Here is a 13,648-nt window from a genome sequence, read left to right as displayed (position 1 = left end):
TTTTGTGTGTCGTTTTTTGCAGAAATGGGCTAAAGTAATGAAAGCTGCGTCAAAGCATTTCAAGAAGAACAAAAAGAAAGATCCAATCCAGCTTCATTTACAAGATCTCTCCAATTACCTGCCAGCCGGCAACTTGTGATTTCCAACAGAAACTTAGAATCATTTAAATCTTGGTAGTTCCGACATATTATTAATATTTCAGTTCATCAAGAAATAATAATGAAAAAAATTAGCAACTAGTTTATTTATTTTTCATCTCTGTATTTCTTGGGTATCCTTGACCAGTATTGTAAAGGTGAGTCAAGATCAAAAGTTGCTTGCAATGTTTAAATAATTAGATTAGATTAGGTTTAGAAATCCCCACCCGACACTAACCAACAGTATAAAAAAGAATAAGTGAACTTTTTAATATATATAAAAAATATTAAATTCATAAAAAATTTCAACAGCCAACGCACGCACGTGCTCGAATAGCCCTTATAGTCGATGCGTGAGAGAAAAAAACAACAATAAATTGGGTGCAGCTGTTAATGAATCATTATAACGAAATCTTAATATTAATTATATTTAAATTTTATAAAAAAAAATGTTAATTTCGTCTATATTTTTGAATTATCATATGATATACTCGGAACATTTCTCTCTTACAAAACAAAAAATAAACCAGTAAATTTTATGTAAAGTTGAGGTATCATTTAGCTAGCTGCAGGAAGAGAGAGAATAATGGAGGAGTCCAGCAATGGCGAATTGATTTTCATCCCATGGCCGGTGATGGGTCACGTCCAAATCGTCGAATTCGCCAATCTCATCGTTCATCGGCAAACAACGATTTCCCCGGGTACGAACACGATTTTAATATATCTTCACTTTCCGGATTGTACACAACCTTCAGTGGTACGTTTTACAGGCACAAGGAAACTCTCCGTGACAGTACTGCTTATGAAGCTGCCGGATTATGTGGACACCGTCAGCGGCTCCTTCATGGACAAGCTCACTAATGATCACTCTCCAGGAGTCAGCTTCTTCCACCTCCCTCCCACAGAGGCGGCGCCGGAGTGGAGCTCCAAAACACGTGGATACTTCATCCACAACCTCGTCCTCAGCCAACGATCCAACGTCGCCGAATTCATCCGCAGCTCGAACGCTGTCTCTGTGGTGGTCGACATGCTGTGCACGCCGATGATAGATGTAGCCGAGGAGTTCAATCTCCCGAGCTACGTGTTCTTCACTTCTCCGGCGAGTTTCCTGGGTGCTATGCTTCACTTTCAGGTCCTCCATGATGAGAAGAATCAAGATGTGTGCGAATTGAAGAACTCGGGATCTGATTTGCAGATCCCGAGCTTAGCGAACCCATTTCCGCCGGAAGCCCTTCCTCTTGTATTGGTGGAGAAGGAGTTGTGGCTGGACAGATTCCTTCACTATGCTCGTGATTATAGGAGAGCCAAGGGAATAATCATAAACACGTTTGCAGAGCTCGAATCTTTTGCCCTTGACTCGTTTTCGCAGGATTCAGCCTACGGTCCATCCATGACCTCGCCGATATTCGCGGTTGGGCCCATTCTAAATCGAACGCCGTCTTCAGATTCCCGGTCTTCGGAGATAATCCAATGGTTGGACGAGCAGCCGCCTAGGTCTGTGGTGTTGGTGTGCTTCGGCAGCCAGGGGAGTCTTCACGCAGACCAAGTGAAAGAACTAGCCCACGGCCTGGAACTCAGCGGACACCGTTTCTTATGGGCTCTGCGCCGCCAATCCCCTAACGAGAAACTTGCAGTCTTCCCCAGCGAATACTTCAGCCACGCCGAAGTACTCCCGGATGGATTCCTGGATCGTACATCTGGGATCGGGAAAGTGGTGGGGTGGGTGCCGCAGCTAGACGTTCTTTCACACGAGTCAGTTGGCGGGTTCGTGTCTCATTGCGGATGGAACTCGGTGCTGGAAAGCGTTTGGTGCGGGGTACCAATCGCAACATGGCCGCTGCACGCGGAGCAGCAGATGAATGCGTTCCAAGTGGCGAGGGATCTCGGATTGGGGGTGGAGATTGCTTTGAGTTATCACGAGAGGTGCAAGGAAGGAGAGATGGTGAAACGGTTCGAAGTCGAAAGGCAAATAAGGGAGCTCATGGATGGTGAGAGCGAAGCCAGGAAGAGGATGAAGAAGATGAGTGAAAAGAGTAGGATTTGTGTGATGGAAGGTGGGTCTTCCTATAATCAATTGGGGAGGCTTATTACCAAATTTCTTCTTAACTGATTAAAATTACCATATTTTTCTTATATTTCATCCAAAAACACAAATTTTTTGAAGGAAAACAGGACAAAATGCCCATGACTGTGTTTCCAAAACAATTTTTTTTTTTCAAAACAATAACGAAGCAAAAAATATACTTTCATCATTGTTCAGATGGCTAGTACGAAACTATAAATAATAATAATAATAATAAAAAAATAAAAAATAAAAAAAACAAACCGACCACAAAAAACTGAAAAGAAAAGATAAGAGCAAAGCACCAAACAGAGCAAAAGCCTAATGCAATCCCCAACATATAGTGATTTAACTTAGCAAGGCGAGTGCAGGTTCAGTGACTGGCAGGTCATTTCTTCTCATCACTGTCGTAGTATTCTACGTCGTCATCATCATAATAATAATATTCATCCTCGTCCTCGTCATAGTAATAATACTCGTCCTCGCCCTCGTCATAGTAATAATACTCGTCCTCAACATCTTCGTCGTCATCGCTACTTCTTTGCCCGTTTAGTAGCAATCCCTGTCCCTGTTGGCTTAGTTCTTGAATCCGGTCCCTAATGGCCGTTCCCTGAACACAAGTTTGGACCGATGTTGAAAGTACATTTCAGTTGGACCTAGAATGTATGCATGAGTGTGAGTGTGAGTGTGAGTGTGTCTCTATATATGGATACTTGTATTCACCATTTTATGGCAGCCTTCCTCAAACATTTCGAGAAATCCAGCAACCCAACGATCTGCATTTTCAACCCAAATATTGCGATGTATGCCAGCTGTCTTTGCCACAGTTTGTATCTGCAAACAGGGATTTAAACATATGGATTTAGAATTTAGGGTGCCAATTAACAGGATTCAGGATCAAAGAGGTGGTGGTTGCATATACTATGGCAGATAGGACATGAAAATCCAAAAGCCTAAATTCTTAGGCTTCGCTTGAGCCAATACATAGGCATCGGGTCAGAAGAAGTAAATTTATGCAAATGCAATAAACTTTACCTTCTCGCCCACTTTTTCTTGGTGTTCTTTGACTTTTTCTTGCAACTTCTTCAGTCTCATGTTCACCCTTAATCCCTTTTCCTGCTTGTTTTTACACAAATCTTAGTGGTGCAAGAGTTCTAGAAATACAGATGATTGGAAATATCATAATCCGTTAATTACCAGAGTAAAATAAGAAAATAAGAATATCAGGAACACCATACCCTAACATAGCTAACATTGAGCTCCTTTCTTGTGTATCCACGATCCAAATTCCGCAACACATATTGATTATAGTCTTTGACTATTCTCATTATAATGTCTGACGTTGAAATTCCTTCTGTCCTTTTAGTCTCTTTAAATCTTCCCACAGCTTTGACCTGTATCAAAAGTAGCATAATATATGGTATTCAAATGTCAACATAATGAAAAGAGAGGACAAAACCAACATTCACAGACAATAAATAAACTACAGCTGAAAATTATAAAATACAATGACAGGCTTACAAATTCATACACATCCTTTCCAGCTCCACTGGTATCGGCATAACTGTATAAAATCCACGATAAGAATTAAAAGAGTTTAAACAAGTGTTTCATTGATAATTAGCATATATGACAAATCCAACCACTACGTAAAAAGAACAAAACAAATCAAAAGGGAAAACATAAAAAGTAAATAAGGTTTTACTTCCCACTAGCAGTTGCAGTGCATACTTAAGACCTCCTTGTGCATTTTGCGAACTCCGATAAAACCATACACAGAATAATTGGCTAGCGTGATTATTATTTACATAGTTTTTTTATGTTTGCCTTCAGAAGTAGATCTCCACCCCCAAAAAGGGGTTCTCCTTCATCCTTCTCAGAAGTTCTTTTTACTCTTTTACTGTAAAAATATTTTCAGATAACAAACAAATTAAGTGATTGTTATTTTTATTCACTTTTCTTTAGGAATCATAACATGATCATAATAAAATATCAGCCATTACCAATCAAAATCAGCTATTAAAAACCATAGTATAACACCATCCCGGTATCTTTCTAAAAAACTTTTTCATGAAATTTTCAAGAACCAAAAACTAAGAGATCCTGAAGAACTTTTTCATTAACATGTAGTTTTAAGGTAAAAATCTGAAATTTTGTTTGATTGAATAAATATTAAACCACAATTGAAAAGGTTAAGATACTTGGAAAGGCGAATAAAACCCGTTAAAGTATGACCACAAAGAAAAGTTATGTTGTTGTGGTTTAAAGCACGAAAGCCAGAGACTCTGATTGCATATAGTTATATAATTCTCCTGAACTCTTATTTAGATCGTTGTCGCTTAACATAATAAAGAAATGGAAAAAAGGATACAGCCACTATCAAAAGAAGTATAGAACCCTCTGACTTACGGAAGAGCATCATGTGCCACATAGTCGATTTGGTGCTTGTCAAGAAACTCCTGGTTTATTACCCATGGGGCATCAGGGATAACCTCATCAACCCACCTGCCAAACAAAGAAGCCAGGTGTAACACTATCTGGTCCTCGAACTATTCATCAGCTAAGACAATGAAACTATTTTAACAATCCATATAGATACGAAACTAAAACAATTGATCATTTTCATCAACTCTCTCAGGTACAAAAAAAAAAAAAGCTATTCTAGGCGAGAGATGAAAATTGATTCACCCCGACTTGTTCTCACATTGATAATTGCTTAAAAATCATCAACAACCCAACAGTGGCTAAACTGAATTAATGAAAAATAATGTCCTGACCGGACCAAAAGATCATCATGAATCAGCTAAGAATACATTAAGCCATTTCATGAAGAGGCAAACATACTTGCAATGGCGAAGCGATTCATAGCGCTCAGATTCGGTCATAACAGTCTTTCCCTTGTACTTATGAGTAGTCTCATCATTGCAACATCCAACCATCAAGTACGTATTTGAGAAGCTGCACAGATACATGACCATCAAAATTCATTTCGCCATAGATGAAAACAAGCCTCGATGTGACTAAATTACGGAACTTGATGCGCGAATAAATCATAAACACAAAGAAAAGATAAATTCAAAGTGGAGAAATTGGTTAAATAACACGGTCAACTCTTTTTTTAAGAAAATGACCTCCTCAAATGTATTCGAAATATACTTGAGGAGATCATCTTCTTAAGAAAATAGTTGACAGAGGTTAGTACATATAATGTTTTAAAACGGATGAAAAAGGTACTCCACTTAGGTGCAAATGGAGGGACACAGAAGCAGGTTCAGGCGGACGAGGAACAGGGCAATCAACCCTTAATTAAAAAGTAAATAAATAAACGTAGATTTCCCAAAAACAGGAAGCAGAATAGATCAGATCCATCATTCAAGAAAAGATATAATACTTCATCGATATAAAACCAAACGCCTAGCATACAATAAACAAAATTTCGACGATAGGTCATTTTAAAAACACAAAAAATAGCAAGAAATAAAAATATAAATCAGACCCACAAAAATATATTAAACCAGTAAAGACATACGCAAGTTTGGCCTGTTCGAGAGCTCGAGCGTGGCCGAAATGGAAAAGATCGTAGATCCCATCGGCGTACACACGAACGTAGCGGTCGGACGAGGATGGAGGTTCCACGGAATTGCTGATACCAACGCCGCTCTCGCCCATCGCTCAGTCGTTGCCCTTCTCTCTCTCACTTGGTTCTTTCTCCAATCTATGTTTTCCTTAAATGAACACAGATATATCTCCGACACGATCGACTTACTGTTTCCCAACAGGTGTCGGCCCGAATCGATTTGTGTGCCAAATTTTGACGAGTAAAATTCGTGTTGGTGTCCCACCTTGTCCAAAATAAATACTGAAATATTTTGATATACTAATTCGATATCTTATTTAACTTTTCAAGAACTTACGGAACCATAAATATACAAATAAAGTTGATGCATACAATTTTTTCCCTAGAGGCTGTGTTCTTTGCTATCCTCTTGAAACTTTATTAGTAGCTACACGGTCGTATTTCATTTACTATTTTCCAATCCTAGCAGAAGTTTTAGGAATACGATAAGTACTTATATGGATTAAAGATTTAAATATGTTATGCGTTAATACGAAATCTGATGCTAAAATTCTCGATAACGTTCTTCAAATATCAAATTCAGGCACTTCTACTTATGATTTGATTATCGATGATTGTAAACTTTTATCAAGTGTTCATAAAATCTTGCCGGAGACAAGCCTATAAATTGTTTTAGCGGTCAAACTAGTCAAAATTAGTCCGACTAGTTCAACTATTTTTAAAAAAAAATTATCATTTCTTATTCCTTAAATAAATTATTTCTTATATTTAACTTTAAAATTTTATTTTTGAATTACACGTATGTGATTATTTGGATTTTGAACTTTGTTAAAATATTATTTCAATAGTATTAAAGCTTATTTTGATTTTTTTAAATATTGATATGGTTATATTTGATTATATTTATGTTGTATAGATTTTAAATATTGATAAATATTTATTATTATTATTTGTATGTACATTTAAATTTTTTGGAATTTAAGTTATATTATTTACCATATTATATTATTATTTTATATAATATAACAATTTTTTGGTTGAACATGCACGTTCAGTTTAATCGTTTTTTTTTAAATAGACCAGTTCGATCACCGATCCTATTATATAAAAACATTGATTTCAAATATCTCATATCTTAACAAGTGTAACTAATTCTACTTCTGATAAAAGGAGTGAGCTGAGTCTTCTTCCTTCTCGATTTCTGATGTATTGTTGTTAGATTTCTGTTAATGAATTGAGTTCTTGTTATATATATATATATATATATATATATATATCTTATAATATATATATATATATATATATAATATATATATATATCACGTAGTGGATGAATTAAAGAATGATCTATACTGGGTTTTTTTTGTTTAAAATCAAAATCATTAATCTTGGGCGTACATTGTAAATTTAGTATTCGGTTTGTTTGATATAATAATTACCTCGAGAGTTGATTTATTTAACTATAAATATGGCACATCATTTTCTCATGTGATTCAGTATGTTATGACTCCCATAATTAGGTGAATTATTTGAATATATAGAATACTTTTTTTTATAAGAACATTTCACTAATCAATTGTATGAGATGAGCATCCTATCTCATCTGACTCGAGCAATCTATATATATATATATATATATATATATATATAACACTCCATTGTAGGTCATATCAGTTGGAATCCACGTTGGAATTGACCCCACACCCCCACCGAAATTTCAGACAATAGTGACGTGTACCAGAAAAAACACCAAATTTCAGTGCGTAGATTATCCTTTTAATAAAATTCTGTCACCCAACCTTCTTCCCGGTGATACCACATCTTCTACCAGTTGGCCTCAATTTCAAGAAGAAATAGGAATAACGGGAGAATTCGAAGTATGATTTCTGCGCCGAGTATCTGTGCTCATTCTTCTTGCCTTGTGGTGAATCGTTTCAATGAATTCTCTTCCTCCGGAGTTACTTTTTCATCAGTCACTCTGCTTTCCAAGTTTAAGCCAAAAGAGTCTTCAGTCAGGTACTCCCCAAAGCCTAATATTTTTCTATTACGAATATGGTGCAAGCCTTCTGATTTTTACTTCTCCAGCTATATCGTGGGCATAAATTTGTTTGTTTGTTTATTCTTTTTTTTTGCTTCGTAATTTTACACATTTTGGAATTTGTATTACTTGAAAAATGAGTATTCGTAGTTTAATTTCAAGTTTGGATTGGATATACCCTGATAAAAAATCATGTCTTCAGCTGATTTTATCATAACTCCTTACTCATTCAATTTCGAAGCTCATGTTTTCTGTCTCAAATCATTTCTCTCTCTTTTTCACCAATGCCACATTGTATTAACACAGAGTCCCAATGTGGAGTTATGCTTGGATTTAAGGTGGATTTGGAGGCATGTATTTCATTTTTTCCCCTAATATTCGAGGATTTGAGATGAATTTTTTACCAGAGCTCAAATTAAATAAAGTTGAACGAATTTAAGTCGTAATTTGAAATTACGGGATACTTCAAGCCAAATTCGTTTGATGAATTCGCTGATACTTCATTTGTGTTAATTGTAGGTGCCAAACTTCAACAAGTACTGATGAGCCCAAAACGACCAAAAAAATGAACTTATTAGACAATGCAAGCAACCTCCTTACTAATTTTTTGAGTGGAGGAAAGATTACATCGATGCCTGTAGCTGAAGGCGCGGTCTCTGATCTTTTTGGGAAACCACTTTTCTTCTCCCTGTATGATTGGTTCTTGGAGGTGCTTCTTTTGTGAATTTATATATTTTTTCATTATTCATTAACTCGTTCTCCAGCTTTTTTCTTATGGTACTATAGTCATTAAGACTCTCAAATACCCAAATATCTATTTTCTTCGGGGAATTAGTTAATTAGGAGTACATGTTTGCCTCTTTGGTAGTGATTATACTTCTACACCTTAGGTATGGCAATATATATAGTTCCATAGAGTGATACTTCTTTATCTCCTTCCTCTCTCTCTTTCTTTCATTTTTTTATTTCATCAGTGATTCCCTTGATTACTGTTTATTTTTCGTCGGACACAGCATGGTTCAGTGTACAAGCTAGCCTTTGGACCAAAGGCTTTTGTTGTTGTCTCAGATCCCATTGTCGCAAGACACATTCTCCGTGAAAATGCATTTTCCTATGATAAGGTATCATTCGTTTTCACAATATGCTTCTCTTATTTTGTAGTGAATCTCTTTCCCTTTGCCATATTTGTCATAGAAATGGAGTCAATGGAAAATTTTCCTGTTTCTATTATTTTCTTCATTTAGGTAATTTCATCTTCTACAGTTTATAATGTTCTATTTTTAATTTTTTATTCATGAACGTTTCAAAGTTTTATGTTTTTAGTCAGTAAGAGGCTATCAAACATATATCTTCTGATAAATATTCCAGAGTGTAACAATATATAATGCATAGTGCTCTTATTGAAGTATATGGTAATAGGCAATTATCATAACATTATGTAGGGTGTTCTTGCTGATATATTGGAACCAATAATGGGAAAAGGACTCATACCTGCTGATCTTGACACTTGGAAACAGAGAAGAAGAGGTGAACTGTTAACAGTTAAATAAAAAAATACATTGATTTTATGCATTTTGTCTCTTATGTGGTAACATCAGATCTCGCATTTTTTAATTTTCATGTTTAGAACTCTATTTTCTCTAATCAATTGTTAAATTTTAACATTTCTCCTTCAACATGATCAAATATTTTCTTGTGCAGTAGCTTGGTTATTTTAATTGTAATTTCAAATGTTCTTATCAGACAGTTCATAACAAACTTCTGATCTTTTTGGAACCTCATATATGAATTTTCCTGTTTGACTTGTATTCCGAAAACTATAATGATTCATTCTCGTGCAAATGGATTTTCTATTTCAGTTTTGAGTTGACTTTTCAGTTCCTTGACCCTTTTTTGTGACAAAGAATTAACTGGAAAGTTCAACAGAACTGAATAATTTGGCTAAATTTCTGGTAGGGACGGTGAAGATGGTCAGGTTCTTGGAATAATTTTCTACATAAGCTAATTACATATATGGAATGTTAATGGTGTTGCAGTTATTGCTCCTGGATTCCATGTACTATACTTGGAAGCCATGGTCAAAGTGTTTGGTGACTGCTCTGAGAGAATGACGGCTAAATTCGAGCAGCTCTTAAAAGCGGAAGCTGGAGAGAAGACAATTGAACTGGACCTTGAATCCGAATTTTCTAGTTTGGCACTCGATATTATCGGGCTCGGTGTTTTTAATTACGACTTTGGATCTGTTACTAAGGAATCCCCTGTAATTAAGGTAGGAGTGGAGGTTCCCTTTAACTTTAATTGTTCCTGTGATTCCTCCATGAAGGTCTGCATCTTCGACAAAGTGTACAGAGGGCCAAATTCTTATAATCGCTCTAATTTAGAGGGCAATAATCACCTCTGTGTTTCACTGAAAATATTTGTTCTATAAAATCATATAAAAATGTTATCATAATATTAAGAATATCAAATCGTTTTCTAATTTGATTGATATATGGCATGAGCATCTCATGATTATATAAACCTTATGCCATGTGCTGGTCAGCATGCACAAAAACACCATGGCTTCATTTCTGTTATCTATATATTGTTTTGCAATATTTTCTGTAAAGTAGCAATCACATTGTGATTCAAGTATTGTTGTCATTGGGTGGTTGATCTTTCTGGGCAGGCTGTATGAGAGCAATGTCCATAAAATTGAAGTTTTCCTCTCTTTGCATCAATTATTTTTTATCGAGTACTGTAATTCTCTTCTGCACAGTCTTTTACTTTTTCTGAATTATATGCATTATACGCTTGCATCTGCCTTCCTTTCATCCCTTTGCTGATTAATTGCCAATTAGTAATAATCGTTGTCCTACATTTACTTGCAGGCTGTATATGGTACACTTTTTGAAGCTGAGCATCGGTCTACATTTTACTTTCCTTACTGGAAAATTCCGTTGGCCAAATTGTTAGTTCCTCGGCAACGAAAGTTTCAGAATGACCTCAAATATATCAATGACTGTCTCGATGGTTTGATAAAAAATGCAAAAGAGACCAGAGAGGTGAGACAATGTACAGCTGAATTGCCATGGTAGTATATGTAGATCATGCTATCATAATGAAAGTTGTTTTTGATTGATCTGTCCCAAGAGCCATATTTCTAATTTTTTAAATGTGGTGGCAGCGTACGTGGGCTGTATTCAAGTTTTATATTTATATGTTATACTTGAAACTTAAGAGTTGCATAATGATCACAAAAGTATTGGCAAAATAAGGACTACCTGTTTATTTCTGGCATGTCGAATGATGCAATGTATCTGTATTATATTCGTGGTTATTAAACAGGATATAAAACGTCAAAGGTAAGCATTGTTTGTGAAATGACTGGACTTCTAGATGAGCCTAGTAAAAATGAGAAGTTATTTTACGAGTGACATGCCACAATGATACTTGAAAAATACTCGTGTTAAAGTAGCTGTTGTATTGTAAATTCATAGCCGTACATTTTCTGTTTGAATTTATATTTTCACAAAGAATGCTTATTTTCTTTTCATTTTGTTGTAGGAAGCTGATGTTGAGAAATTGCAACAGAGAGACTACTTAAATCTCAAGGTATCCAATAATGTTATTTAATCCGTTTTGTACTTTGAAAAACTGGTATGCTTATTTATATCTTAGAAGACCCAGAAAAGTGAATTTGTGACACCGTACTGAAAAAGTTTGCAGGATGCTAGTCTCTTGCGTTTTTTGGTTGACATGAGAGGTGTAGATGCCGATGATCGCCAGGTAAAGAATCAGACACATATGATCTCTGTCTTTCATTGCTGTTTCACATGAAAGTTTGGTGGGTTTTTGTATGCTGGATGGCATACAGTTCATTGAGAATTCTCTGAGCAGACTTATCCGCTTCCCATCTTACAATATACCGCACTTCAACTCTTGAGATTTTACTAAAAAAAATGATGATATTTTTTTTTTCTTGTTGTCTCTGCCGGATAGCTGAGAGACGACCTAATGACAATGCTTATAGCTGGACACGAAACAACTGCTGCTGTCCTTACCTGGGCAGTTTTCCTTCTTGCCCAAGTACGATTGATTCAATCTGACAATCACAAATTTTCATGAATATTGTGAATGATGATTGCAAATTTATTGTGTATAATGCAGCATCCCTCCAAATTGAGGAAAGCACAAGAGGAGATTGATTCTGTGCTTGGAGAAGGGAGAACAACATTTGAATCAATAAAAAAATTGGAGTATGTTAAAGAAAAATTTTGAACTACAATTTGAAGTCACCTCATTCTTTCTCATATCATTTTTATACTAATGCAAACAGCTTATTCTTTCAGGTATTTGCGACTTATTGTTGTAGAGGCTTTACGTTTGTATCCTCAACCTCCATTGCTGATTAGACGTTCTCTCGAGTCAGATCAATTACCGGGTATTTATTTTGTTGCCCATAACATTATAAAGGATGAGTAACAACTGACATGGTTTCTATACCACAAAATGAAATGAAACTCAACATCAATGTTGAAGTTCTCATCCATCAATACTCCTATAAACTAAACATTCACCTTTTCTAACATAATATAACGTGTTTGAGCTCGTGTATTAGTTGAATGAAGCTCACATTACTATCCAGTTTGAAAATTTTGAGAAGTGCGGTTATTATTGACATTGGTTATAAGCTTATAGCTGAGGCGCCCCATTCTGCAGAATGAAAAATGGGATTTTAACTTGGGTGATTCCATTACGCAGGTGGTTATATGGGAAATAAAGATGGTTATGGGATACCAGCCGGCACTGATATATTCATTTCTGTAAGTCTATTTTCTGTCATAAACTTTTCAAACTTAATATCATCTCTTAGCATAACCAGTAAACAAACTCAAGCGCGCCCGGGGGGTGGGGGGGTGGGTTCCCACTGTTCGTGCTTTTAATTTGTTTTTTAATCAAAGGTCATTCATGTTCTTGACTGATAGAATAAGCTTTTAAATGAGGGATACTGGCCATTAAGTCGAGCCTCAGATTCATCATCTTCATAATCTGTTTCCGTGGGAACTCTTTGAACCAGGTATATAACCTCCATAGATCTCCATATTTTTGGGACAATCCCAATGAATTCGAGCCTGAGAGATTTCGAGTTCAAAAGGCCAGCCAGGGCATCGAAGGTTGGTCTGGTTTTGATCCTTCTCGTTGCCCAGGAGCACTGTATCCAAATGAGGTACTCATTCCAACCCTTGACTCGCTCAAGTTCAACATTTATCATGTTCCTGACCATGATTTTCATCAGATCATGTCGGATTTCGCTTTCTTGCCTTTCGGTGGAGGGCCAAGAAAATGTGTTGGCGACCAGTTTGCTCTCATGGAGTCGACTGTAGCTTTGGCAATGTTACTTCAGAAGTTTGATGTGGAGTTAAAAGGATCTCCAGACGATGTAGAGCTAGTTACAGGAGCAACCATTCACACCAAAACTGGACTGTGGTGTCGTCTAAAGAAGAGGTCTAATGTTCATTGCTAGTTCTTGTAGAATTTACAGCCTTAGTATTGAAAATATATCATATATACAAAATTTTAAAAGTCAGAAGACAGATGGGTCAAGCATAATCTATCATGTTGATGAAAAATATGTTTCATTCCAATTTGTTTTTATTTAAAAAAAAAAATCAAATCATGCTTTTCTTTTTTTTGAAATATAACATGCTTTTATATTTCAATAATATGAAACTTCATATATGTATTAGAGATTTATAACTTTAGGCATACGATTAATGAATTTTATACAAATTAAAATAGTAAAAAAAAAATTGATCATATATTTAATAGATGGAACATTTATTTGTTTTTAA

General features: G+C 35.7%; 3 protein-coding genes across 3 annotated transcripts; 2 read left to right on the top strand and 1 right to left on the bottom strand.

Annotated features, from left to right (window-relative positions):
- Window positions 1-605: 605 nt before the first annotated feature.
- Window positions 606-2,270, top strand: LOC140810119 (anthocyanidin 3-O-glucosyltransferase 2-like). Its single transcript, XM_073167937.1, has 2 exons — window positions 606-838; window positions 908-2,270. The coding sequence occupies exons 1-2, from the start codon at window positions 724-726 to the stop codon at window positions 2,245-2,247; spliced, it is 1,455 nt and encodes a 484-aa protein (XP_073024038.1). The 5' UTR covers window positions 606-723; the 3' UTR covers window positions 2,248-2,270.
- Window positions 2,271-2,569: 299 nt separating this feature from the next.
- On the bottom strand, window positions 2,570-6,020 carry LOC140810120 (choline-phosphate cytidylyltransferase 2-like). Its single transcript, XM_073167938.1, has 8 exons — window positions 5,729-6,020; window positions 5,044-5,157; window positions 4,609-4,704; window positions 3,721-3,763; window positions 3,438-3,593; window positions 3,235-3,315; window positions 2,923-3,033; window positions 2,570-2,809 (listed from the first exon to the last, which is right to left on the bottom strand). Exons 1-8 carry the CDS (start codon window positions 5,866-5,868, stop codon window positions 2,588-2,590), a joined length of 963 nt encoding a protein of 320 aa, XP_073024039.1. The 5' UTR covers window positions 5,869-6,020; the 3' UTR covers window positions 2,570-2,587.
- Window positions 6,021-7,496: 1,476 nt separating this feature from the next.
- Window positions 7,497-13,450, top strand: LOC140810118 (cytochrome P450 97B2, chloroplastic). Its single transcript, XM_073167936.1, has 14 exons — window positions 7,497-7,792; window positions 8,334-8,523; window positions 8,828-8,935; window positions 9,257-9,341; window positions 9,851-10,083; window positions 10,685-10,858; window positions 11,361-11,408; window positions 11,523-11,582; window positions 11,796-11,882; window positions 11,964-12,052; window positions 12,146-12,237; window positions 12,558-12,619; window positions 12,874-13,023; window positions 13,093-13,450. Exons 1-14 carry the CDS (start codon window positions 7,656-7,658, stop codon window positions 13,318-13,320), a joined length of 1,743 nt encoding a protein of 580 aa, XP_073024037.1. The 5' UTR covers window positions 7,497-7,655; the 3' UTR covers window positions 13,321-13,450.
- The last annotated feature ends 198 nt before the right edge of the window (window positions 13,451-13,648 follow it).

The sequence above is a fragment of the Primulina eburnea genome, chromosome 13 (genome assembly GCF_022965805.1).
Source record: "Primulina eburnea isolate SZY01 chromosome 13, ASM2296580v1, whole genome shotgun sequence".
Classification (NCBI taxonomy): Eukaryota; Viridiplantae; Streptophyta; class Magnoliopsida; order Lamiales; family Gesneriaceae; genus Primulina; species Primulina eburnea.
This window is presented reverse-complemented; position numbering and strand designations above follow the sequence as displayed.

What these genes read in the sequence shown, in the direction of transcription:
- LOC140810119 (XM_073167937.1), top strand. Translation starts at nt 724, where the DNA reads ATGGAGGAGTCCAGCAATGGCGAATTGATTTTCATCCCATGGCCGGTG. An exon ending in GCAAACAACGATTTCCCCGG is followed by an intron (nt 839 to 907) that starts GTACGAACACGA and finishes TACGTTTTACAG; the next exon opens with GCACAAGGAAACTCTCCGTG.
- LOC140810120 (XM_073167938.1), bottom strand. Translation starts at nt 5,868, where the DNA reads ATGGGCGAGAGCGGCGTTGGTATCAGCAATTCCGTGGAACCTCCATCC. An exon ending in TCAATGTTAGCTATGTTAGG is followed by an intron (nt 3,316 to 3,437) that starts GTATGGTGTTCC and finishes AAAAACAAGCAG; the next exon opens with GAAAAGGGATTAAGGGTGAA. An exon ending in AGGAAGGCTGCCATAAAATG is followed by an intron (nt 2,810 to 2,922) that starts GTGAATACAAGT and finishes ACTTGTGTTCAG; the next exon opens with GGAACGGCCATTAGGGACCG.
- LOC140810118 (XM_073167936.1), top strand. Translation starts at nt 7,656, where the DNA reads ATGATTTCTGCGCCGAGTATCTGTGCTCATTCTTCTTGCCTTGTGGTG. An exon ending in CCAAAAGAGTCTTCAGTCAG is followed by an intron (nt 7,793 to 8,333) that starts GTACTCCCCAAA and finishes TGTTAATTGTAG; the next exon opens with GTGCCAAACTTCAACAAGTA. An exon ending in AGGAATCCCCTGTAATTAAG is followed by an intron (nt 10,084 to 10,684) that starts GTAGGAGTGGAG and finishes ATTTACTTGCAG; the next exon opens with GCTGTATATGGTACACTTTT.